We start from the raw sequence: 25,468 nt of genomic DNA, 5'->3' as shown, positions 1-25,468 counted from the left end.
TTCTGTGAGGTGGAGCGAGAACGAGCGCGGTGTGTGAGTGAAGACAAGCAGACAGAGGAGCAGAGTACAGCAGGTACTCCAGCCCTGGAGACCAAAGCTACGGTCTCCCCTATGTACTAAGACCGCCGCCAACACTGTTTAACAGACAGGCTTCACTAGATATAACTTTGAGGTTTTGGTTCTTCCGTGTAGTTTGTGTTGGAGTCGGATGGTACGTGTCCACAGCGTAGCCATATGTGCATATGCGAGCGCGCATGGGAAACAGACTCGGCCGTTTGGGAGCCGAAAGAGCCGACTCTTCTTGGTGAGATGAGCCAAATGATCTGGCTCACTAAAAAGAGCCGGAATTCCCATCACTAGTGGGAGGCGCCCCGGCTCCTGCGTGATTCGTCAGAAGCGTGGGCGACTAGTATGATGCGTTCAAATGCTCCCAGTAAACTCCTAAATCGGGGGTGTGATTACAAACTTTACATGGATTGAACTTGTTTGTGCCTGGAAAATATATATAGGTACTGTATGTATATAGGTTTATATTTTGAAATCAAGGCCAGGGTAAATAGAGAGGAAATGCACATTAGACATACATGTGATAATTAAAGAGAAACAAAAGTAAGAAAAAAACTGTAGTAAGGTGACACAATAAGAGGAACAGTTTCTCAGTTGCAAACATGAACAGATGTACAAAAATGTAACATTAATTATTTACAGAGAAAGCTAAAGAGTAGGTATTATGGGGAACTGTGGATTACTCAGCCCTTTAGAGCCATATATGGGCCATTTTATCAGTCAGACCAAGCTTATACATTGGTCTGGCTGATATAAATGATATTCGATGATACCGAGACCAAGTTTGTGGCTGTCTATGTTGGCTTTTTAAAGTTTTCTTTATTTTTTTATTTTGTTTTCTATTTATTTTACATTAATTCGTTTTTTGTATTTTATTTTATTTATTTTTTTATCTCTCCATTTTGTTTTATCCATATTTCATTTTATTTTATTTTGTTATAAGGAAAAGAAAAACAAATTATATATAAATATATATGGGTCTGGGTATCATCGAATATCATTTATTCTGGAGATCCAGACCTCTGGTTGAGAACCACTAGGTTACTGTTAGAAAATCATGTACTCCCTTTCAACCTTAACAGTACTTTCATGATAAATTGGATTAAACACTTTCTTGGAAACCCAACTTAAATCCAACTGATCCAATCCTACAATTCAACTGTAAACCTTTTTAATGTAGCAACAAATTGGTCAAAATGTAAACAGAAATTAAAATGCAAGTATATAATGTATATAGTATATGAACATAGAATTTAATTGAATAAAATATATCTGTCATTGATACCCGATACAGATATTTGAGTTAGTATCGACCCGATATCCGACCCAGTATTGCATCCCCACATTTTATTCCCAATTATTTGTTCTCAAAACTTGGAAGCCTCAAATTTGTTTTACTCCACAGCTACAATGTTGAGAAAAATCCTCTTAAAGTTGTCAAATATTCACAAACAACATTTATTTTTGATTTATTTCGGATGTTTCTCCTCTAAAAAGAACAATAATAACTGTGATATATGTTTGTTTTTTTAAAATAGTCTATTCCAAATGTTGTTTCCTACCTGACCTTCCAGACCTGGACTGGAAGACAATCTGATGCCAACCTTCTATAATATCTGATTATAAATAAGGTTAAGGAAGTGACTTTTAAAATGATTCATTGTTTTTATTCCTCCAAGGGATTTCTACAAAGATATCAAAAATACGTTGATGTGGTCTGCTCATTTTGTCAACTGGTTCCATAAGATTGATGTCATCTATTTTGGTCTTGTCAACACTCTTGTATTTTTTTGGCAAAATGTCTGTACATTTATTTCACAATATTTCCCCAAAACTGTGGTTAAAGGAGAATAAATAATGCAATCATTAATTTCTATGAGCCATTATTAACTAATGAAGCAACTGTTCTGTAAATACCATATGGATCCTGTAAATATGTATATAGTGCTCAGTATTTTATAATGCTTGCATGCATGTATGTAATTTATAATGTTTGTATTCTTGTTCACCTGCCCGGGGACTGGGCAGAAAAAAATCTAAAATCTTGTTTTCATTAAAGACCAATGACAATTATCAATCTCAAACCATTTTTACACAGGTATGATATTCCTGTCTCATTTATATTGTTCAAAATATCACAAAATACAAACAATATCGACCCAATAATGGCTTTACAATATGAAGCGAGCAAGCTAGTTGAAGTGGAAGCACAGCTTATCAAGAGAGCAATAAATGAGCACCGTATTTATTTGAAGGTTTTCTTTTATTCATTCATTAAACTGCAAGTTTGACTTAGAAAAACTATTCCATCGAGAGTGAATATTCAACACAGTAAATGCAAGTATCAATTCATGATAAACAAGGAAAATATATCAACGATAACCAATTTCTTAAAGTTACTGTAATATAAATGAAAAAATTAAAACAATATACACACAATATGGAAGGTTATTAAAAACCAATTTTCTAAGAATGATAAGTTAATTCATAGTTTCTCTATCTTATATTAATGGAATATTTACACTGTTTTAGAGTCATTATAAACATTTAGAGCTGTCAGTCTGTCTTCTTGTCTGCTGCTATAGTGGATCCATTGGCAATGGCCTCACCGTTGCTTTCAGGCTGAAACACACGAGAAGGAAAATGTCTTTAAAAATGCTGTTTGTTATTGACAACATACAATCATGAAAGAGGCTCTAAAACTAACACCAGTATCAGTCGTGATTAGGTCGAGTGAAATCCAATGTTAAATATTAGAAAATAGGCTGCATTCAGAGTGTCTGGATGAGCTGTGTTTAAGTGGTTCCTGTTAGGAGAGTTGTGAAAATAATATATTTTTCTTTTAGAAATACTGATTTTGAATAATTTATCTGATATTCCTGCACTAGAGCAGGGCAATATGGCTGAAATTAATATCATATTTGTTAGAAAAAATACTTCTACTATATTCAACATACAATATTGAGCCCTGCACAAATAAATAAATAAAATAAATAAAATAAATAAAATAAATAAAATAAATAAAATAAATAAAATAAATAAATAAAATGGTTTCATTATTAAAATGTCCTAACAAATTCATTACTTTTCAATTAACTTACCTTGCAAGTCCCATTACTCTTTTCGCTAACTTTTTGGTCACTAGCGCCAGTCTCCTGGACCGCTTTTTTGGTCCAGAATGTGTTAATAATTGGTGAGATGAAGGGATAGAGGAAAGGCTCCAGGAACCTCTTGTAGACCCACAACAGGACAGGAATCACAATACAGGGAATGCACACCATGGCTGTGGCTTAGACAGGCCGCCCAAAAATGAAGAACCTGAAGCAGAGAAAGAACACACAGAGAGTTGTAAAAATAGTAGTAATAATAATGTGCTTTATCTCAGTGATTACAGGGGTGTAAACATTTTTACACCTATATATTAAGTAGTATATATTGAATTCATTGAGCAAGACATGTGACTGAGCTGTCAAGATATCCTGTGCCCATTTCATTGATTTGAAGTTTGGTTAAAGCCCTACATATCGGTCCATGAGACCAGCTGAAATAACATAGTAGTCGATTGAATATTGATTATTGACAACTAGGATGCAAATTCTGAACAATTATTTATTAAAATCTCACTGAGCTCCAGCAGGGTGGTGTACAAAAAATCATGAGCACCTGAACAATCTCAAGAAATGCAATACCTTTATGAAATAAACTAACACATTTTCTTGAGACAAATTTAGTAATGCTTACATATAAAAATAATTATCCCAGTGACTTCCACACAGTGAAGCATACAGCTTATTATTTAAACACTGGTATGGGATCGGTACTCAGTATCGGCCGATACCCAAAGCCCAGGTACACTATCGGTATCGGGGCTGAAAAAGTCAGATCGGTGCATCCCTAATAAAATCACTTAGATTCAAAATGACATGTTGAGAAATACCACATGACAATTCTGTTTTAACTTTTGGCATTATGATTTTTTTAACAGTTTGTTTCTGAATCAATATTATTCTTGATAAATGTTTATAATCCATCTGGTAAATGGACTGCATTTATATACTGCTTTTCTACCTATACATCTATACACACACACATATATATAAAATTCATTAAGCAGATTACAATATATAGATAAAAAAAGAACATGCAAAAAGAACATAAATAAAACGAACATGCAAGTAAATGGAAGAAAACAATAAATAAGTAATTAACGTTTGTTGTGTCAATAAAACCAACAAACAAATAAAAAACAATTCATAACAATATATTGCAATATCAAAGGATAAATGAAAAAAAATAAAATAAAAAAAAAATAGAGGAGGAGACTCTTTTTGAGACTCCAGAGGACTATTATTGTGTATTATTAAACTCATCCTGATTATTGTTTTTCTGGTGTACGCAGCGAACAGCGTCATCAGAGTGACTGTTAGCTAATGCTAATCCTGCCGTCGCTCGGTGAACATTAACAGGTATGAAGACGTAGATCTAATCTGCAGACTAAACAACATTATTCAAAACATTAACTGAGTAATAGTTCTCACCCTCTGTGGATCACAAACACACTTCTGTAGTCACGTAGTGCCGCTTTAGACAGGATGTTTCTGGTGTGTTTTGGCCTCTCTGCTGCTGCGAAGTCTCCGGAATGCGATTGCGCATGCGCCAAACCTACTTCCGTAGAAGAAGAAGAGAGAAGTGATGGGAAATCCGGCTCTTTTTAGTGAGCCAGATCATTTGGCTAGAAGAGCCGGCTCTTTCGGCTCCCAAACGGCTCTTCGTTTTACCACTTCTGCCTTTTATAATTCAGTCAAATTTAGCACAGTTTTGACCTATGATTAGTATGTGTGCACATATATCACTTAAATTATTCACTATAATTATACTAAACCATATAATTTCCAGAATACCATCATTTTACATGCTGCCTGTTTCCGACTGTCACTCATCTTGTCTGCTATTCGCGCATCACACTCATCTCTCTCTCTTTCTCTCCTCCTCTCCCTCCTGCTCTGTACCAGTAGACTGTCAGCACGCCGCTCACCACCGCCCCTCTGCCCCTCTGCCCCTCCCGGCTTGATGGTATGATCCTTGTCTAACATTACCTGATTGGTCGCACGGACGTCATTAACGCAAAATTCAGTCACAGTCAGTGCATGGAGTGCCCGTGGCGCGGAGAAAATTGTCCTATCATTCTGCCTTGAATTAATTGAAAAAAAACGGCTCTCAGACGGGAGCCGGCTCCCATCGTTCACTTAAAAGAGCCGGCTCAAAGAGCCAACTCGTTCGTGACGACACATCACTACTTCCGTAGAGGAAGAAAAAGAAGCGGAAGTTGTTAAATATCGGGGCGCCTTTCTTCAAAACAAAACCACATGAGTTACTGAATTACATCTTTGTAAGTGTCTGACACATTATCGCAGTTAACAGTGAACTTTTTTAAAAAGTGTATTTACTGGGGATGATAGATAGTACAATATATGACACTGAAATTAACTGTAGTTTGCTATTTTACGTTGTTTTCAACTACATGTGTCATATAGCCTAGCTTAAAATAGGTCAATAACAGACAGCAACATGACAGTTTCGTGTGTGTATAGTTAAGCGTTTGCTCTTGATTTTAAATGAAAGTGTATCCAAGTTGCAATGAAAGAGACCTCATTTAACTCAGCTTCTATTTAATAGTTTTTGTACAGTCCTTCTGGACAACTTGTCTTGTAAAGTTCTGTCTGTGTGTCTTCATTTCAGTGTCAACAATGCCTCTTTCAACCCAGTCGCAAGGAGACGATGAACAGTACGTTTTAGTGGCCAGTTTGGATAACGCTCGCAATCTGTCCAACATACTGAAAGCAATCACATTCAAAGACCATGCCATCTTCAGCGCCACACCCAATGGCCTGAAGGTCACTGTGGAGGACTCCAAATGTCTGCAAGCCAATGCCTTCATCCAGGTGTGTTTACTTTACATAACATAAGAATCCTTCTACCTTTTTTCCATTCAGTAAACACAAGAGGAAGTGATCCAGTTGAATGGCAGCAGAGTCTTGATTTCCCCCCCAAATTGTGTTTTCTGTTAAATCAATCAAACTTTATTTGAATAGCACATTTCATACAGGTTAGTACAGTTCAAAGTGTTTCACAGATGACTGAAGTGTGGACTGTGAAAACAACAGAAAAGACAAATCAATTAAGTAATTTAACAATTTGATAATTTGAGACCAATGTATGCGAGACAATACAATGATACAAAAGTAATAACATATAATTAAAAATAATAATAACAGTAATAGTAATAAAATAGTGTGAAGTAAAAACTAGATTCATAAAATGTTTGTATCCATCGATTGGATGCCTTAAAGTATCCTGAGGATACACGCCGATCAGCCATAACATTAGGACATCATGGGCACCCAGTCTACTTTTTTAATGCTTTAGCCACTACAACAAAGGCGTTATATATGTTTCCTTCCTTGTTGCCACTTGTTTTAATATTTTGGAGTGCCTGGATTGCCTTCCTGTCTCTCCTGATTTTTTCCCCGTTTTCCAAGAGCACCGGAAGCGTTTTGCCTTACAGTTGAATACACAGAGCAACCAGTTATCTCTCTTTCCAATAAAATGATACAACTTAAATACAATAAAATAAGTGATTCATGAAATAACAATAAAATAGAATAAAATTGTGCAACTTAAATACAATGTATCCCCTATAATGGTGACACTTGAAAGAACAGACTTCTTTTTATTCCAGGCTGAGATCTTCCAAGAGTTCACCATAAGGGAAGATTCGGTGGGTTTCCAGGTCAACCTCACAGTTCTGCTGGACTGCCTCAATATCTTTGGGGGAAGCACAGCACCCGGTAAATATAAAGGAAGCAATACATAAAATAAACCAGATATAATATATCTATTCAAACACAGTTAAGTAAATGTGTTAATCTTTTTAGCCATAGATTATTATCCATATCAGATATGACTCAGCATTGTAATTATCTCCCTCGTGCGATGTTGCAGGAGTATCGACAGCCTTGCGGATGTGCTACAGGGGGTATGGTTACCCTCTGACCTTGTTCCTGGAGGAGGGTGGGGTAGTGACCGTGTGCAAGATCAACACCCAAGAACCAGAAGAGCCAGTTGACTTTGAGTTCTGCAGCACTAACGTCACAAACAAGGTGGACATTCACTATTTCATATAACCAAAGAGATGTACTACTTTTCTACTTTCCTTGCAATGTCGCTTGCTTTACAAACCCATTAGGAATATACAGTATATGACAGTAATGGTATCTGCAAATTGTATGAAACAGTACATACTTGATTGCTACTCATGTATCTCTGGCTCTTTTCAAAGGTGATCCTGCAGTCAGAGAGTCTGAAGGAAGCCTTCTCTGAGCTGGACATGACCAGTGAGGTGCTACAGATCACCATGTCCCCCAGCCAGCCATACTTTAGGTGTGTTGTCGAAACTGAAACTGCTTTTTCAAGTATCACTACTTGTTTTACAGTATAATGTTTACAGGACATTTGGCTTATAATTATACTGAATTTAAAATACATTTAACCTCATTTCAATAAGGACCTGTCCAGTCCAATACAAGTGCTCAAAGACTACTTTTCTTACATTATACTTCTTCTTTGATTTGTTCTCCTCTCCAGGTTGTCTACATTTGGGAACTCTGGAAGCGCCCATTATGATTATCCCAAAGACTCCGATATGATGGAGCTGTTCAAATGCGACAAGACACAAACCAACAGGTTAGCACAGAGCTGCTGCTCCAGCTTTCACATTATGATGTCCCCCAGCTAGTACCACACACTTAGGAATATTCTTGTCTCTATATCTGCCCCGTAAGGAGTTTTTATTAAAGCTCCACCTTCTCTGTTAAACTGACAGGTACAAGATGTCCCTGCTGAAGCCGTCCACCAAGGCCCTGGCTTTGTCCTGTAAAGTCTCAGTGAGGACAGACAGCCGGGGCTTCCTCTCTCTGCAGTACCTGGTCAGGAACGACGACGGACAGATCTGCTTCGTAGAATATTACTGTTGTCCTGACGAGGAGGTGGAGGAGGAGGAGGAGTGATTACAGTCTTGTTGAAATCCCCCCTTTAAAAAAGCACCATGAGCAGTCGCTTTGAATGAGAGGGCAAAGTCTGCCAGAGGAGGCAGTACAGCCGGTTTCGGTGCACGCAGGAAATAAATGCTGGACTTAATGGGCATAATGGATAACGGACACAGTGGGAAAGGTTGCTTTAGTTTAACTAAATCACCTGGTTCATCATTTGCCAACAGAGTGGAGCATTGTCACTGGGTTTGTGGAAAGATAATGTCACCTATCTGGTCCTGTGAGGTACCTGTGTGTAGTTAAGACCGACTGTGTGATAACGACTACATTTCATAGACAGTTTTGGAAAATGATTGTATGTACAGTTTCTGTATATTGTGTTGTTCGTTACTATGGAGACACAGGTATTTTGAGTCAGAAATCCCTCAACATGTAAATATTACCTGTAACTTCATGAGTCTACATGTCTGCGTACAATATTTGACATCTGTCTGGAGCTTCTTTGGCCTTTTTCCCCTTTGACTCATGCAGTGAGCTGGTTGATGGCCCATAAAATATTGAAGACATGGCACATGGATGCATTTTCCTCAAGGTGTCAAGTGTAGTCAGTGTACAGCGGGTGTGTTCTCCGCAGACTTTCGATTTCTCTGCACATACATTGCCAGAATTGACCGTCATGTTGAATGTGTGTGCAGACTCCTTTGACAACCATTTGTTTTGAGTATACATTAAATGACAGATAGAAAGTTTAAATCGTTTTATTTTCATGACATAGAAAACAACTGTAGTCACTCAAAATCAATAAACAAGTTATTTTTATACTGATGAATATTCATTTTTATCAAAAAGGATGGGGAAATATGCAATATTGTATAAGCGGACACCTTTATGACCCTCCGGAGGGAGCTAAATATATAGTGTGAATCCACAAACTATGGCAACAGACGTTGAACATGTGCATAGAAGATTTTCTCCATTACTGAACTGTGATAATTAAATGACATGTCGCACCTTTATGTCTTTTTGTAACCTAACAGAAATCTCCTAATTTTGGACTTCAGACCTGACTGCACTGTTGCTTTACCACATTTTCTTGAGACAATATTGGGAGCAGTGAGCCGTTCACTCAGCGTAATCGAGTCCTTCCAGTTACCTGCGAGCCATCCTTTGCCTTTTGAAAGCTTTGTGTTTGTTCTTCTTCACCACTTTCGGCGCGGGTGCTTCTGTCTGAATGGAAACGGGCTTCTCATCGGCCGGTGTCAGGAAGACGTCGGCCGTGACGTCTCTGGTCACTTCCTCCTTCGCTTCGGCCCTCTTCATCTTCTGCATCTCCTTCACCATTTGCTTCTCGCGCACTCTGGCCGCTGCCGCCAGTCGGATCTCTCGCCGGTGCTGTGTGAAGAGAAAGATGCCATAAATCGGGAAAAAAAATGTATGATGCAGCGCAGTAATGTATCGGGCACATCGTGTGCTTACAATCAAAACTAGCATGCACTGGATTTTTACCATGTTAGGAGATGTGAACTCTGGGTTTTCAAAGAGCGTAGGCCCTCCAAAGCTCCCCTGAAAGATCTTGATGAGGTTGAGAACAAAGCGAGGGCCAACCTCCACTAAAGAGGCATCCTCCTCGATGATCTGAACGGAACACAGAAATTATTGCAAAATAAACATTGCAAATGGCAAGAAAATATTTACTAAAAATGCTGATGTTAGACTTTGCTAAGAATAGTGAAAAATTACCTGGTAGTTTCTAAACCATATCCTGTTGTCTGCAATGGTGAATGTGATGACATGGTCCACAAAAGGCTGACTCTTGGGGTGGTAGCGTGGGGTGGAAAATGTCTGCAACAGTAATGAGTACTTTAAATTGAAAAATGTAGACATACAACCTACTCAGCTTTCAAACAGTAACATTTGCTTCTGATTACATTTACTGCTGCATCTAAACAATGTTCACTGACCAAGCTGTATTATATCAAGTAAACTTTAATTCAACAGAGGACACAGGGGAACATGATTTTTTTTCACAGATTATGTCTCATGCGCTACCGTCAGGATGTAATGACCGCTTTATAAAAATTACATTTTCATATTTGCTCAAAGTTACACACCTGAGTGAAGAGCTCCTTCAGTAAAGCAAAGTGGGGCTCCTTGTCAAATTTCTGTAGGTGAAAACAAACAGCAGAGGAGACAAACAAAAAGTTAATCTCTTGTTCAGGTTCTGACAAGTTCTTACCTTCACTGATCCATCAGCTGTCAACATACAGACATGCGTATTTTAGGCAGTTTGTCAAAGCAGACCGCTCATTACTCAGACCAACGATGTGAAATTATATTCCAAGAATGGAAAGAGTGCCAGGTTAGTATTTTTCACAGTTTCATCCAATTCAAGCACTGGCAGCTCTCGAGACGAAAAAGATCAATTTGCTCCTTCGTACACGCCTCTTAGCAAATTATTTTTTTTCCTTGGTCCGCTTTGTGAAACCGAACCAGACTATAAGAAAAATTAACCAAAAGTACCAATCTCACATTGATTGGGACTAGCCAAACAGACTAAGCGCCCTAACATATACTTCTGAAAATGATGTTATTGACAGAATAACTGACAGCATGTCTCCCTCTGACCAGTGCTACTCACAGGATCGAATGACAGCAGCGGTCTGGATCCTTTGAGGCAGTTTCCTGTCATCTTGAGTTCAGCCAGTGTGTGAACTGTGGAGGAAACAGTCATATAATTAATCACCTTTCACCCATATCACATCACAGTTGTTGTCTACTGAACTTCAGGACTGCAGGACAGAAGTAACTCACTGTTTTGAACCAGAAACTTTGCAGATGGTCCATGAGGGCTGTTTGCTATCCTGTAAGGTGAGAACATTATACTTTAGATGTGTTCTATATATTTATGTTAATGTTTAGAGGATGGAACAAAGCTCAAATACTCACCACATATAGAGGTCCTGCTTCTTCTTGGCCTCAAAAAAGAGGCATTTGTTGCAGTTTTTTATTTCACACACCTGGAAACAATGCAGATCTTTAGTTTACGCTGTAATGCATGTGATTATACATAGTGTTCAAATATCAAATAACAAACTCACCTCGTTAATAATAAACAACTTGTCCTTTCTGTCCATTTTTGTATCTAACAGACAAAAGAAAACACTTATTATTATTGCAGTATAATTGACCAAACCTATATCTCTGCTAACATAAGTAACAATGTAGAGTGTAGATATTTTTTGGGTGAAATAATGCTGTATCATATACAGCATTTATGATTAACACAAGCCACTAACCTGCTTTTGAGTGAGGCATCAAGGTCCTCAGGTCTTGCATCAAGTGTCTTGTTCTGAAGTTGATGCCTCTTGAGGAGAAAATGAGAACCCTTTCCTTGTTGGTCCATTTACCCTGTTAAAGAGAATTTATTTCATATTATTATGAATATTATATATCATTGCGTATTACTAAAGAGTTAAAAACATTTCCCTTTTCATTCAGATGACCTGTTTTTGTCTTTCTTTAGGGGAGAGAATTGATAAAAATGATCAAGAATCCCTCCAAAATACCACATTAAGACACCAAGACCTTGAGGAACACAATAGAAAAAGCCATGCTGTTATTTGGTATCAGAAACTTTTGTAATTTGGAGATTTCTGTAATTAGACTTCTGATCTGGAAACTACTCAGAAAGCCTCTTATTGTCAGTCTACCTAGGGAAGCCATCCATCCTCTGAATGCTCTAGGTCTCTAGTTGGTGGCTGTAAAGTTTCATGAGGCTGTGATTATCCTAGAGGTCACCACAGGTCATTTTATACAGTGAGGTCAAATTTTAAAAAAAAAAATGGTCTCATGCACTACAATGAAATGGCTACTATGGGGACTAACATAATCACACATGAATACAGTTGGGCTCATTGGATCCACAAGAGTCTCAGCTTTACAGTGTTACCCAGCTTATGCTATTTCAAGACTGTTTAGGGTCCCCAGTATGCAGAAATGTTAAAATACACCACTTTAGAATGGGGAGGAAAAAAACACATTTATACTGCATGAAAAAAACTGCATGTTTTTTGCCCCAAACTGCATGTGATTATCATAAAGTGGGCATATCTGTAAAGGGGAGACTCGTGGGTACCCATAGAACCCTTTTTCATTCACATATCTTGAGGTCAAAGGTCAAAGGACCCCTGTGAAATTGGCCATGCAAGTTTTTCCTTACTAAAATGTATTAAGTTTATTAAGTTATTTATCCTCCTTCCCGACAAGCTAGTATGATAATGTTTGGTATGGTTGGTTCATATAATATCTATACCTTCACTCTAGCAATACATCTATGAAAACATGGCTTAATACAGTGTGTTCTTCTGTGTCTAATAACAAGCAGGAGAACTCACCATAGAAACCGGTGCTGGAACTGTGACTTCATTCTTCTGCTCCTCTCCAGCTTGTACCGCTGCTTCACCTCCATCTGCGACAAATTTCGCTTTCTTTGCCTTTTTAGCATTAGCAGCTTGTCTTCCACGTTTTCTCTTGAACGCCGACATGTTTGGTTTGCACGCCGACACAGATCTCGCGTAGCATCCGACTCTAACAGCAACACGTGCGGATAGAACAGAGGAGGAGACCCCCTAGTGGCCCGGAGGTGGTACTGCAGCTACTAGGCAAGGCAAGGCTCATACACAAAGGCAATTCAAAGTGTTTTACATATATATAAAAGCAAGGTAAAAGAGCACAAAGTGCATAAGATAAAAATGAATAAAAGAATATAAAAGTATAAGTTAAAAGAAAAAAATTAAAAGGATAATAAAAACAATCAAAAGGCAGTAAAGTGCAGCATTTGATCAATTAAGAAAAGCGTCTGAGAACAGTTTGGTCTTGAGTCTAGATTTGAAAGTGGCCACTGTTGGTGCATCTTTGATCTCATCTGGAAGTCTGTTCCACATTTGAGCAGCGTAGCAGCTAAAATCCTCACCAGCCTCACCATGTCTTGTTCTGACCTTGGGTACTACTAATAGATTTTTTCCCAGTGACCTTAGAGGTCTAGTAGGTGTGTACTGCTGAAGCATATCTGAAAGGCAATTTGGACCTACCCCCTTTAGTGATTTGTAAACAAGCAGTAGTGTTTTAAAGTCACATCAAACTAACTAATTTACATTATAATATGGCATTGTACAGAACAGTCCACAACTACAAGGGAACAGACAAGCCTGGAAATTGGTGTACAGTGCATAAGAGTGTGGTTGAAGAAAGAGAAAAAACAAAACAAAACACTAAAGTAAAAGAATGTGTGAATAATAGTGCTATTGGTTCTCTGTAAGGTTAAAGTCCTCAACTAACATTGAAAGCTTCATAGCATTCTTTTTCTTCATATGTTTCAGAGATGAAAAGTAAAGACACAGCTCCCTTATGAAAAACATAGAAATTTGGTCTTGATTCCAGGAATCTATTTTTATGTATAAAAAACTTTCCAAGAATGATTATGGAATTGATTGCCATAATCATGTTGATCTACAAGTGACCTGTGGAGGACAGCAACACGCCTCTGATGCGTCTAGTCTGCTGCAAATTCCAAAAGAAGAATAAGATGAAGAAGCAACTCTCGCGAGATTACGCGTCACCATACAGTACTGCTCTAGCTTCTGCTCCTAGCAACCGGTGTCAAAGTATCTCATCGTATAGAAGCTGTTTCTCAGTGATAAAGGACTTTTTTTTAGTACGCTTTTACAATATGTAACGCCAAAATATCACACTATTATTGTCGCTATCACTCGAGAAGTCTGGATCTATAATAAGAGAGATGCTGCAGTTAGCATAGCTGAGCTACATGCTAACGTTAGCTTGAAGAACATCTTTTACTAAGTGTTTATTATTCTTTAGTCACGTTTGTCTTCACAGTTAGCTGACAATGAAGTGTCACTACGAAATATTGGGTGTGAAACGAGACGCAGGAGACGATGATCTGAAGAAAGCTTATCGAAAATTAGCATTGAAGTGGCATCCAGGTGAGTTGTGGTAGAGATCTGATGATAGGATGATGACAGCATCTCTGATGTAAAGGATCTGGAATAATACTTCTTTTAAAATCACTTTTATGAAGTCATATATGTGTAATTATAAGCACAGAAGTATTGTTATTATTGGTAAACCATCAAAAGTGAATAGTCGTCCTATGTGCTTTCTCAGAGTGACATGTTACACTACATTATGATGGTGACAGGTGTAATATATCTAGTATATGATGTTGTAACAAGATAAGATGAACCTTTATGAAGTAAATTCAGGTGTCAAATCAGCAAACGGTGAAACAGAGTGAAACACAGGAGAGGTAAAGGTATATAAAAATTATAAAAACAATAATAGAGCTATAAAAGATACAGGGTGAATGGGGGAACATAGTGTGTGCAGTTCATCAATAAATACATGTATTATGTACAATAAATAAATGTAATATGTACATATGTGCAGTCTATAAAGTGGTATATAGGATGTATAGTGTAAAGTAAGTGTGATCTGCAACCACCAGATAGTGCATGTTTAAAGTATTGGCTAATGTAATGCCCCAAACTTAGTATGTATTACATTAAAGCCTTATACTGCTAAGCATGCAGGTACACCTGTCAGTTAAGTGCATGGATAATATAAATATAAAAAGTACAATAAATACCTCTAAAATGTATTGGAGGTATTGCATGTATGCTTTCCAAGTGACAACAACTAAAAGAAAACACTTTTAAAATTGATTTATTAGTTTATTTGACAGGGACAATACATAGGCATTGTTACACTTGATTAAAGTGCAACCGATGCAAGGTATATAGGACTTCTAGCCATAGCTAATTTGCAGACCTTGTCCCTGGTAAGGCTTTTAAGAAAAAGAAAAAAAATGAAATAAAAAAAAAAAATACAGAATAGCACATCTTACATAAAATCACATAATACAACATCGTACATGGAAAATCAATTTACATTTATTTATTTTTATATTGTCTCTAACACCTTAATACATATCGATTACATAGTATTTATTTACTAATGTGCCTTTGAAACTTGTCTTACGTCTTTCTCGAAAATTGTAAAGATGCAACACTTGAAATAAGGTATATTCCTAGGGATGCACCGTTCTGACTTTTTCAGTCCCAATACCGATAGAGATACATGGGCTTTGGGTATCAGCCGATACCGAGTACCGATCCCATACCAGTGTTTAATTACTGAGCTGTATGTCTCACTCTGTGGAAGTGACTGGGATCATTCTTTAATGTGTAAGGCAACATCAGGCCTGACTTAAACATTGCTGTCTTCAATTTGTAAAACTAAATGTAACAAATTAATACATAGATATAAATTTACTGAATTGTTGTTTATTATTAAATAAAAAAAATCTAAAATAAACAGGAATTATTCACATCAATTACAATTCAAGTGTAAACCTTTTTACTGCAGCAACAAATTGGTCAAAACTTAAACAGGAATTGAAATTCCAGTATATAATGTATATAGTATATAAACATAAAATTGAATTGAAAAGATCAGCCCCATTGTCACCGATATCCGATTCAGTATTGGTGCATCCCTGTACATGTTTATATATATATATATATTCCTTTTGCTTTCAGTTTTTCATTCTTGCATCAACACGTGATGCTGTTAACTCAAACCTGACAAAAATACAATAAAGCTTTCAGCAAAGTTTTTCACTCTAACAACAGCTGTGTTTTCCGACTGAAATTCCAGATAAAAACTTGGACAATTCTGACGACGCGGCGGAGCAGTTTAAGCTGATTCAGGCAGCTTATGATGTCCTGAGTGATCCGCAGGAGAGAGCTTGGTGCGTACAAATTTATTTCAACACGTGCAGCCAGTATCACAATATCTTAACTATCTTATGTGCAAACAGTGCAGGTTTAAAGTATGCCTTAGTTTGATGCCCCTGTCTCCTTCTGTGTGGCAGGTATGACAATCACAGGGATGCTCTGATGAAAGGAGGAGTCAGTGGAGATTATGAAGATGACAGCATTGACCTTCTGCAGTACTTCACGGTCACCTGCTACTCCGGCTTTGGAGATGACGAGAAGGTTAGTGTGGTGTTTTCAGTCCCGCTTCATCCTGCGGGACTGTGAGGACAAAAATTCTTTGTACATCTCAGAACGTTTATTTTCTCATTTATTATTCCCTTTTTGTTTTAATCCACTCTCTGTCGCTTAGGGCTTTTACGCAGTCTACAGGAATCTCTTTGAGTCCATCGTTAAGGAGGAGATGGAGCAGGGCAAGGTGGACGATGAAGAAGATGAGGAGTTTCCTCCCTTTGGAGACTCTCAGAGTGACTATGATAGCGTAAGCCAGCACCACACTTAAAACACTTTTCTCAAGGACACTCCTCCGTTTGACGATGTCAGAGTTGTTTATATAACTCAATTACATGAATTAAATAGTACATTTTCTGTGCTACTTTCTCTAAGTGAAAACTAAAGAGCAACAAGACTGAAATATTAATAGCGAACCAGAAAGATTTTTAGTCGGCTTGTGTGCTTAATCAATCTCTATTATAATATTACAGGTGACGCACGTGTTTTACGGCTACTGGCAGAGCTTCTGCACTCGTAAAAACTTCGCCTGGAAGGAGGAATACGACACGAGGCAGGCCTCCAACCGCTGGGAGAAAAGGGCCATGGAGAAGGACAACAAGAAGACCAGAGAGAAGGCTCGAAAGGAGCGCAACGAGCTTGTGCGACAACTCGTCGCTTTCGTCCGCAAGCGCGACCGCCGCGTGCTGGCCCACAGGAAGTTGGTGGAAGAGCAGAACGCCGAGAAGATCAAGAAGGTGGAGGAGCTGAGGCGGAAGCAGAAGCTCAGCCAGGCCAAGTAAGTAGTGGATGGATAGTTGGGGGATTAAATGTGACATTTCTTCCCTCGTACTCATAATACTCTACTCTACTGTATGTCTGTTCCAGACTGGCAGAGGAGTACAAGGAGCAGAGCTGGGCGGCCATGTCTGAACTGGAGAAGGAGCTGCAGCAGATAGAGGCTCAGTATGGAGAGGAGTTTGGAGATGCATCAGAGAGTGAGGAAGAAGAGAACAGCGAAGAGGGAGGAGGTCAGGGAGCTTCATTTATACTTCTGCATTAACGGGTTTATGTTGCACTTACAGCAGCTACTGTACACGCATCAGCTCCTGTAGCTCCGATGCAGCCTGACCGTGTATGATGCATCCGTCCTTGTTATCGGCGGGAAAAAAACGGCGTGCGTGTGTGGTGCCTTTTTAATTCTTTTTCAATGTATAAATATTCATTCACAGATGCAGACCAGCCTGATGGAGACGAACTGACAATTGATGACTATTATGATGATCTGTACTGCCCAGCCTGTGACAAATCCTTCAAATCAGATAAAGCGTGAGTAACCTCCCTCTCACTCCACCTACTGACTGTACCTGCTATCCTCTGGACCTACATGCTCATTCACCTCGCTAAGCTGTGATCAATTTGAGCAAACTTTAAATCAACAAAGGGTCCATATGCATCGGTGCAACCTCAAATGCATTCACTTAACTGTTATTGATTTCAGCGTGGTATTAGAAAAGTCACATAGAGCTTATTTTTACTTAATAAACAGTAGGTGTGATTCATTCTTACTCTTTACTCGGTGATACTGCACATTTCAGTCAAATGATATAGTTTGAAATGATTCATTTCCGTGGGTTTAATTCCTTAATTTGGCTTTGGAACAAATAGAATAGATAATACTAATACAAATCTGTAAACCACATTTCTAAGCTTCACTAAATTCACTCTATTAAATCTGTGTTGTTAACGCAACCCACTTTCCTTTTCCTCTCTTCAGTATGAAAAATCATGAAAAATCCAAAAAGCATCGGGAGATGGTGGCGTTGCTACGGCAACAGCTGAAGGAAGAAGAGGAGTCCCTCGGTCTGAACGGAAAGGAGGGAAGAGCAGAGGAAAATGGACAGGAAGACGACGAGGAGGAAGACGAGGAGGAAGACAAGCCTAGACAAAAGTGTGTAGCTTACTTACTTTTCACCTGGTTGTCGCGATGGTTTAGAAGAACTTGTTGACACGTCCGAATTTTATACATCATTTCTGTTTCAGGCTGTCCAAGAAGCAAAAGAGGAAAAAGAAGCAGCAGAAAGTAGTACAGGTGAGCAATATCTTTTCTTTTCTTTCTGCAGCTGGACCTGGTTTTAGTGTGAAGTGAACCTTTTCCTAAACATGCTCTCCTCCTCCATAGCAGAGTGCTCCAGCGGTGGAGGAAGTGGAGGAGGAAGAGGAGAAACCAATACCGACCGCCTGCGAGGAAGATGCCCCCGAGAAGTCAGAGGACACTACAGAGCCTGAGAAGCAGGACGATCCACCTCCCACAGAAGTCAAAAGGTCGGTCCAGTTGACATGATACGGGGGTTAGGATTCAGTATATTGCGATATGAAACAATAGGATTTGCAATTCTGAATTTAATGATTTTAATTCCTGAATTAAATGGCAGGATAACATGAGTTATTTGAGAGTTTTAAATGTAACGGTGTCTGTCTTGCAGTTAAGAATGTGATTTCTAACTTTGCTATCATCTCAATGTTGCCTCAGCAGCTCTGGGAAGACAAAAGGAAAGAAAGGAGGAGGAAAAGACAAACCGAAGAGTGTCAAGTCAAACACGGCAGAAGAACAGATTCCTGAGGTTTGTACAGGATTTTATGGGACTCATTTTGTATTTACCATTTTACCAATTAATAATTTTATTATTACAAATCTCTTCTGCCTACACGTCTACACTTGTCAGTTTAACAACATACTTTTTTTTTTACTTTGCATCCCTTTCAGTTATCAAAAATAACCTATAGATTGCTACAGGAATGAGTCCTAAAACCTGGAAATGAGTTAGCATTTTACCTCATTTTCTGCAATAATCCAAAACCCAATGGAAAAATCCCATTGGCTTTTTGTCTAGGGAACCAGGGCGATGCTAACTTCATGGTTCTCTTACAAAAATATGTCATCCTTGGAGCACTCTATAGACATTATTAACTGTTACAAAATGATCCATGCTTAAATTATTATATCCCATATCCCCATTTCCACCTCCAGAAGGAAGTAAACCTCCGCTGTGTGACCTGCGACACAGAGTTCTCCACAAGAAACAAGTTGTTCGACCATCTGAAGAGCAGCGGTCACTCCATCGCTCTCTCCGCAAATGCTCCTCACTGCTCCGTGAACAAGAGCAAAAAAGACAAGAAGAAGAACAGATAGCACATCTGGGCGGATGAACCCTGAAAGAGTTTGACTCCTACAGGGACACAGGAAACTCTGAGACGTCTCTTGGGGAGGAAGATAAATTAAAAGAAGTGGACTTTTAATGGACTGGTTGGCTGACTGAGAGCGGATAGTTTTCTTTTAATTACACAATAATGAGATGTATGTGTGAGTGATTGAGACTCTAAAACATGTCAGTACCTTTCCCCAGTAACTTATGAACGTCTCTGTACTGGTAAACCAGTGGAGAAAAAACATACAGGATGCACCCTATTATCAGATCCTTTGGGAATCTTCTCTCTTGGCTTGTCAGGAAGAGCTCTGTAGTGGTATTACTGCATCATAAAAATAAAGGTGGTACTGCACGTTGGTATTTATACAATATCTCTGGAATGATTTGCATTAATGCCTCTAGTAACCATGTCCAACAATAAACTACTGTATATGTCCGTACTAAACACGCACCTGTACCTTAATATTTGCTCATATTCAAGCAAATATTTCAAAGCACAAACTTGTTACATTCAGATATATAGCCTCCCTAACAATCATAACAATGTTGATTTAGATCTAAACGGAGCAAAAATTAATTCAAGGTCAGTTAGAAAGACATATGTAGTGATGTTTGCGTAGTGTATTGAATTGATTATGAGACCTCACTGTAAAAGAAAAACATGTTCGAAAGCAGGACTGACTTCATAGTTACAACATGCAGATCATATTTAAGTGTTAAAGGTCCCTGTTACGAAGTAAATAACAGTCTTCCACATCAGGACAAAAATGATTAACAATTACATTTTTAATATTTCAAAAGATTTACAACAATGCAGTCGACTGCTGAGTGCTCGTGATTTATAGGTTTGGTTTGGTTACTCCTCTGACTCCTCCTTTGTGATGCACATTGGGGGTTGGACGCAGAAGGTCTGAAGTTGTGAGAGAACAACAACCCTGGGTTTTCTGTCCTACGACGGTGGTTTACTTCTTACCGGTGTAGATCGCCATGGTAACTTATGCTGAACAGCTAACCTGCTCCAGAGCAGGTCATGTTCCAGATAAGAGATCACCTTCTATAAAAGCACCGCCCACTGTCCAATCAGAGCTAATTTTATGAAAAAAAGTCATAGTATAGTATGTCGAAAATTTTGTGAAAAAAAATCATAGTATAGACTGTCGGAAATTTTATGAAAAAAAAATCATAGTATAGTATGTCGAAAATTTCATGAAACAAAAGTCATAGTATAGTATGTCGAAAATTTTATGAAAAAAAAGTCATAGTATAGTATGTTGGAAATTTTATGAAAAAAAAGTCATAGTTAAGTATGTCGATAATTTTATGAAAAAAAGTCATGTCGAAAAAAAAAAAAAAAAGTTTGAATGAAGAAGTCAGATACAATAACAAACACTACATCAGAATATCTGGTTAGATAGCTCAGTGTGATAGATAACTGGTTGGAATACTGGAGGTTGTGGATTCAATCCTTATGTGGAACAGTCTGTTTTCAGTTCTATCTTCTAATGACGAAGTCAAATATACGAAGAGAACAGTTCTAAGAGCGTGTGGCATTGGTGGCTTGGTTGCTAAGTTCTCGGTTCTGGCTGCGGCAGAGCAGGGTTCGATCCCCACCCTCACATCGATGCCCGGTGCCCGGTGCCCGACAGTGGAGTGAGATGAGTGTCTCCTCCCAGGGTTTACCAGAGATACAACTGGGGGGTTATGCAACAGAAAAACGGAAATTTAGTTTTACTATGCTGGGATGCATCATCAGTGATGTTTTATGTGTTCAGGGAACTTTAGTTGTTGTCCAAGATCCACTCTCAGCGGCTGTAGACAGTCGGCATTGTGGTAGGGAATGGAGCTTCTCTCCAGCCTTGAGGAACGGGATGGTTTTCTTCCTGGGAAACAGTCACCACAGCCTGAATGGCTGTGGTGACTGTTTCCGCAACTGCCTTGAGCACCTGGTCGTGGCGCCAGCAGTAACGTCCATCGGCCAAGACTTTTGTGCTGCTGAGGAGATGCTGAAGGAGCTGCAGAAGGAATCCTCTACCACAGCACATACAATTGAATTACACAAAGACTATCATATATACCTTTTCTCCATAGCCAGTGTGTTCATCTTTCCGTTAACAGGAAACCAGTTCACAGCTGGCTGTGTTAACCGCAACATATAGTACACATAGAAATTAACACTTGAAGCAAACAGTTCAGGCAGTTTATGAGTGCAACAATTATCATATTCATTCCACATAAGGCAAGGTGTCGTATGTTTAAAGCAAAGCGGCCGAGTACCGTTTATGTACAGGTCATTATCAAAATATTGCTTCATCTGTCAAATAAAAATATTCTTGGGTGACTCGCTGATTGATCGTTTAGCTCCATAGAAAATCTGGTGAAATATATTAGAATATATTAGAAAAATAAATAAAGGGTTAGGGTTATACATTATATAGGTTAGGGTTAGGGTTATACATCATACAGGTCAGGGTTAGGGTTAGGGTTATACATCATACAGGTCAGGGTTAGGGTTATACATCATACAGGTCAGGGTTAGGGTTATACAATTTTAATGGAAAAAAAAAGTCATAGTATAGTATGTCGAAAAAATAAAAGAAAGTCATAGTATGGTATGTCGAATTTCTTTTTGAAATCATAGTTTAGTAAGTCGAAAAAGTACAAAAAAAGTCATAGTATAGTGTGTCGAAAAAAGAGTAAAAAAAGTCTTGATATAGTTTGTCAAAAAAAAAAGTCATAGTATAGTATGTCATGAAAAAAGTCATAGTATAGTATTGTTAAAAAAAGTCATACTATATAGTTTGTCGAAAAAAATTCATAGTATAGTATGTAGAAAATGTTATGGAAAAAAATCATAGTATAGTATGTCAAAGATTTCATGAAAAAAAGTCAAAAGTCAGTCAGTCAAAGTTATATGTTGAAAATCTTATGAAAAAAAAAGTCATGGTATAATATGACATTATAATATGACATTTTTGGTATGGCTTTCTGGTATGACTAGCAGCACATGGTGGTTAATAGGAATGTTTTCAGATGCATTGGAGGTGAATGACGGCCGATTTGAACAACATGAATATGTGGCAAGACTTTGAGGTGCGGGAGCTTTTGGCCGTTCGCGGTGAGGAAGAAATTTAGCGGCAGATGACGGGATGGTGACGGACAACGTAGTGCAACCTTAAACGAACATAAGGATTAATGAGAGAGGCATCCGACCACCATACACAGAAACACACCATGCAAGCCGACCGATCTTGTTTAACTTTTTAAAACTTCCAAATAAACCTGCAAAAAGATTCATCTGTCGCCTGTTCCATCTGATATAAAGTAACAAACCCAGTCGTAGTTCATTACATTATCGAGCAATTGGTGGCATCTGAATTGTTATGACCACGGATTAACCCGAACCGAAGGGTTCAACGTAGCTCAGATAACCCTAGTCCGACCCCGGTCATTAGTGTGAAAGAGGTATCAGGACTTCAGAGGAGCAGAGGAGGATGTGGTGCTGAGCTGTGGCCGCTAATTGGGGATATCCTGAATACAGCAGGAAGGAAGCAGTTGGCCATTCATGAGTTGCCATTCCACTAAATGAAGTTACATAAAATGACTACTTTCCCCGTGTTCTCAGGGCTAAAACCGTACACCCTCCACCGTGCTTCCATGATTCTGAATGTGTTCTCCACAACCACACCAGCACAAGACATATGATACACTAAAGACGCTAAAGCCGGCATGACAAGTCTCACATCCTGTCAGTTGTACCTCTTAAAAGATCCTTTCATAACGACAACAAAAGACAGCTTGAGCATTTGGGATTCATCAGACACTGTCACAATCAGATAATGGAAGCTTTCTAGAAGAGACAAGAAGCAACAGGCTTTAGGGGAAATTTGGTCTTTTTGTTTTTGGAGAATCACAAACACAATACCAACAGCGAGAGAAAGACAACCGGTCCTCTTCACCACTGGCTAAATCAAAGATTAAATTAACCGATCAATAGACAGAGAAGAAGCAACATGAACTTGTTTCTGATGAAAACACAAAAGAAAAAAATGAAACCCCAGAAGCTAAAAGTGTGATAAAATAGTATTTATTTCACAGACACATACAAGGACAGGAAGAAAAAAACAGCTTATGGTGATATCTGTCGTACACATAAAGCAAAAAAAAAAAAAAAAAAAAAAAGAAAAACTATGTACATCTGAGAATGGATGCCTGAGTGTAAATTGAGGTTTAAGAAATAAAACCAACAGGCTCCATCTGCCATCACATACTGCAGAGGAACATAGAAGAACTGAGTATACCACAAAAGTGTCCACACACAAAACAAAGAAAAACACCACTAGTGTGAAACAGAAAGGTGGAAATCCATAGTTACTCACCATACAGACGGAAAAACAGATCACTTTGAACGTGAAATATAGGATGGACAGGGTGGAAAACAGTCACTGATACTGCACATGGCCCACATAAAATTCAATCTGATGGAGCGTCTATAAAATTTGACTCGGTAAAAGTGTCTGAAAAATTTATCTTAAAATAAATCTTTTTTAAAAATTTACTTCAGACTTTTATGCTGTTCAGATTGGAAAAATATTAACTCTGTTACCCGAGAAACTGAGCACTGTAAAAACTGAAAAAATGGCTTTTCTCATGTCAGTTATAGCACTTTCACATTTACTATATTATTAAATGACTACCATAATTTGCGTACAAGTTATGCTGTATTAAACTACATGTAGGGATGCATAGATTTTTAAGTTTTGACCTATTTGTTGCTGCATTAAAAAGGTTTACAATTGAATTGTAATTCCTGTTAATTTTGTGCGCGATTTATTATTTTAATACGATTCAGTAAAATTGTATCAATGTATTTAGTTGTTACATTTTGTTTTACAAAGTTAGGAAAGTAATGTTTAAGTCCTGCCTGATGCAGTTACTTCCACACAGTGAAGCATGCAGTTTATTAATTAAACACTGGTATTGCTATCGGTATCGGGACTGAAAAAGTTGGATCGCTGCATCCCTATATTAAACAGCATATACATTATTTTAGTTACAATGAGTGAGCAGGTAGCAGGCTCATTATCGTGATTATGGTCACATTAACGAGACCGTGAAGGCCTAGAAAAGCATGGAAAAATGAATTAAATGTCCAGGTGTTAGAACTGACAAGCATCGAGGGAAATGACTGGCGACTTAATATTTGGAGGTAATATTATGATTAAAAAAAACAACACGTACATTCAGTCATTACTGGCCCATCCATTAACAATTTTCAAATCCAGTTTAAAAGAATGAATTTGGGGTATAATTTAGATTTTGTTAATAGATTCTTTTTTTCTTGCATGTAAATGTTTTGTTTTCACAAGCTCTAAACATTCAAATACTTTATGCTTTTATAGCTAACATCTGATTTTCTACTCCAAATTGAAACAGAAAGTGAAAGTTTTTCTGTCAATTATCAATTGAATAATTTGAAAATGAAACAACAGGAAGAGCCAGAAAAACAAAAGTCATTCATCTGACTGCAAAGAAATGATGGAAACTGAACATTAAAGTAAAGCAAGTTGGATGAAGACGAGTTCAGTAAACACATTGCCCATACAGTAATCGTACAGTAACACAGCTTCATATAACTGGGGAGAAAGACACAAATACACAATGATGGGAAGGTTCTCCAGACATGGATTATCCTCAGACACTCGCTAATACTATTTCTCTGTGGGGAATCTCCCTTCAGTCACTTTTGGGATTTTTTACATGGCGACGTTATGCTACACAAACCTCAAAAGCGATTTAATTTGATTATTAACGGAATATTTATTGCCATTTTCTCCAATTAGATTCCTTGAAAGAAGGATCTTTTAGTTTAGATTATTTTTCCAATTAAATAAAATGCATGTTTTGTCTAATGGGTTTTACAATTGAACTGTATAATACTATATATATATACTATATATACTGTATTATATAATGAACTGTGTTAACAAATCAACACGACTGAGTTAAACCATGTCTGTGAAACCTTCCCCTTATAATATGTTTTTTTCTCTACATATAAACATCATTTATAATAACATATATG

The 25,468-nt window shown here is 38.0% G+C and overlaps 4 protein-coding genes across 6 annotated transcripts; 2 read left to right on the top strand and 2 right to left on the bottom strand.

Moving 5' to 3' along the window:
• Positions 1 to 2,310: 2,310 nt before the first annotated feature.
• On the bottom strand, positions 2,311 to 4,759 carry LOC119477995 (UPF0729 protein C18orf32 homolog). The gene is made up of 3 exons (XM_037752348.1): positions 4,605 to 4,759; positions 3,168 to 3,384; positions 2,311 to 2,688 (listed from the first exon to the last, which is right to left on the bottom strand). Exons 2-3 carry the CDS (start codon positions 3,345 to 3,347, stop codon positions 2,623 to 2,625), a joined length of 246 nt encoding a protein of 81 aa, XP_037608276.1. The 5' UTR covers positions 3,348 to 3,384; positions 4,605 to 4,759; the 3' UTR covers positions 2,311 to 2,622.
• Positions 4,760 to 5,320: 561 nt separating this feature from the next.
• rad1 (RAD1 homolog (S. pombe)) lies at positions 5,321 to 8,933 on the top strand. Its single transcript, XM_037752347.1, has 7 exons — positions 5,321 to 5,455; positions 5,806 to 6,008; positions 6,806 to 6,914; positions 7,069 to 7,226; positions 7,406 to 7,506; positions 7,711 to 7,809; positions 7,949 to 8,933. Exons 2-7 carry the CDS (start codon positions 5,814 to 5,816, stop codon positions 8,130 to 8,132), a joined length of 846 nt encoding a protein of 281 aa, XP_037608275.1. The 5' UTR covers positions 5,321 to 5,455; positions 5,806 to 5,813; the 3' UTR covers positions 8,133 to 8,933.
• Positions 8,858 to 12,751, bottom strand: bxdc2 (brix domain containing 2). The gene is made up of 10 exons (XM_037752346.1): positions 12,509 to 12,751; positions 11,411 to 11,522; positions 11,213 to 11,256; positions 11,061 to 11,131; positions 10,926 to 10,975; positions 10,753 to 10,826; positions 10,226 to 10,276; positions 9,855 to 9,956; positions 9,621 to 9,749; positions 8,858 to 9,506 (listed from the first exon to the last, which is right to left on the bottom strand). The coding sequence occupies exons 1-10, from the start codon at positions 12,656 to 12,658 to the stop codon at positions 9,264 to 9,266; spliced, it is 1,026 nt and encodes a 341-aa protein (XP_037608274.1). The 5' UTR covers positions 12,659 to 12,751; the 3' UTR covers positions 8,858 to 9,263.
• Positions 12,752 to 13,708: 957 nt separating this feature from the next.
• On the top strand, positions 13,709 to 19,757 carry dnajc21 (DnaJ heat shock protein family (Hsp40) member C21). 3 transcript variants are annotated; one of them, XM_037752345.1, is made up of 12 exons: positions 13,709 to 14,116; positions 15,849 to 15,942; positions 16,066 to 16,189; positions 16,320 to 16,448; positions 16,672 to 16,976; positions 17,066 to 17,208; positions 17,410 to 17,506; positions 17,955 to 18,128; positions 18,221 to 18,269; positions 18,363 to 18,502; positions 18,711 to 18,801; positions 19,209 to 19,757. In XM_037752345.1, exons 1-12 carry the CDS (start codon positions 14,020 to 14,022, stop codon positions 19,368 to 19,370), a joined length of 1,605 nt encoding a protein of 534 aa, XP_037608273.1. In that variant the 5' UTR covers positions 13,709 to 14,019; the 3' UTR covers positions 19,371 to 19,757. The 3 variants fall into 3 exon arrangements, with proteins under 3 accessions (XP_037608273.1, XP_037608271.1, XP_037608272.1); XM_037752343.1 differs by having other exon boundaries at positions 18,360 to 18,502; XM_037752344.1 differs by having other exon boundaries at positions 13,710 to 14,116; positions 18,360 to 18,502; positions 18,714 to 18,801.
• The last annotated feature ends 5,711 nt before the right edge of the window (positions 19,758 to 25,468 follow it).

Source organism: Sebastes umbrosus, chromosome 19 (assembly GCF_015220745.1).
Source record: "Sebastes umbrosus isolate fSebUmb1 chromosome 19, fSebUmb1.pri, whole genome shotgun sequence".
Taxonomy (NCBI): Eukaryota; Metazoa; Chordata; class Actinopteri; order Perciformes; family Sebastidae; genus Sebastes; species Sebastes umbrosus.
Note: the sequence above shows the minus strand (reverse complement) of the source record. Positions and strands in the feature narration are given on the sequence as shown.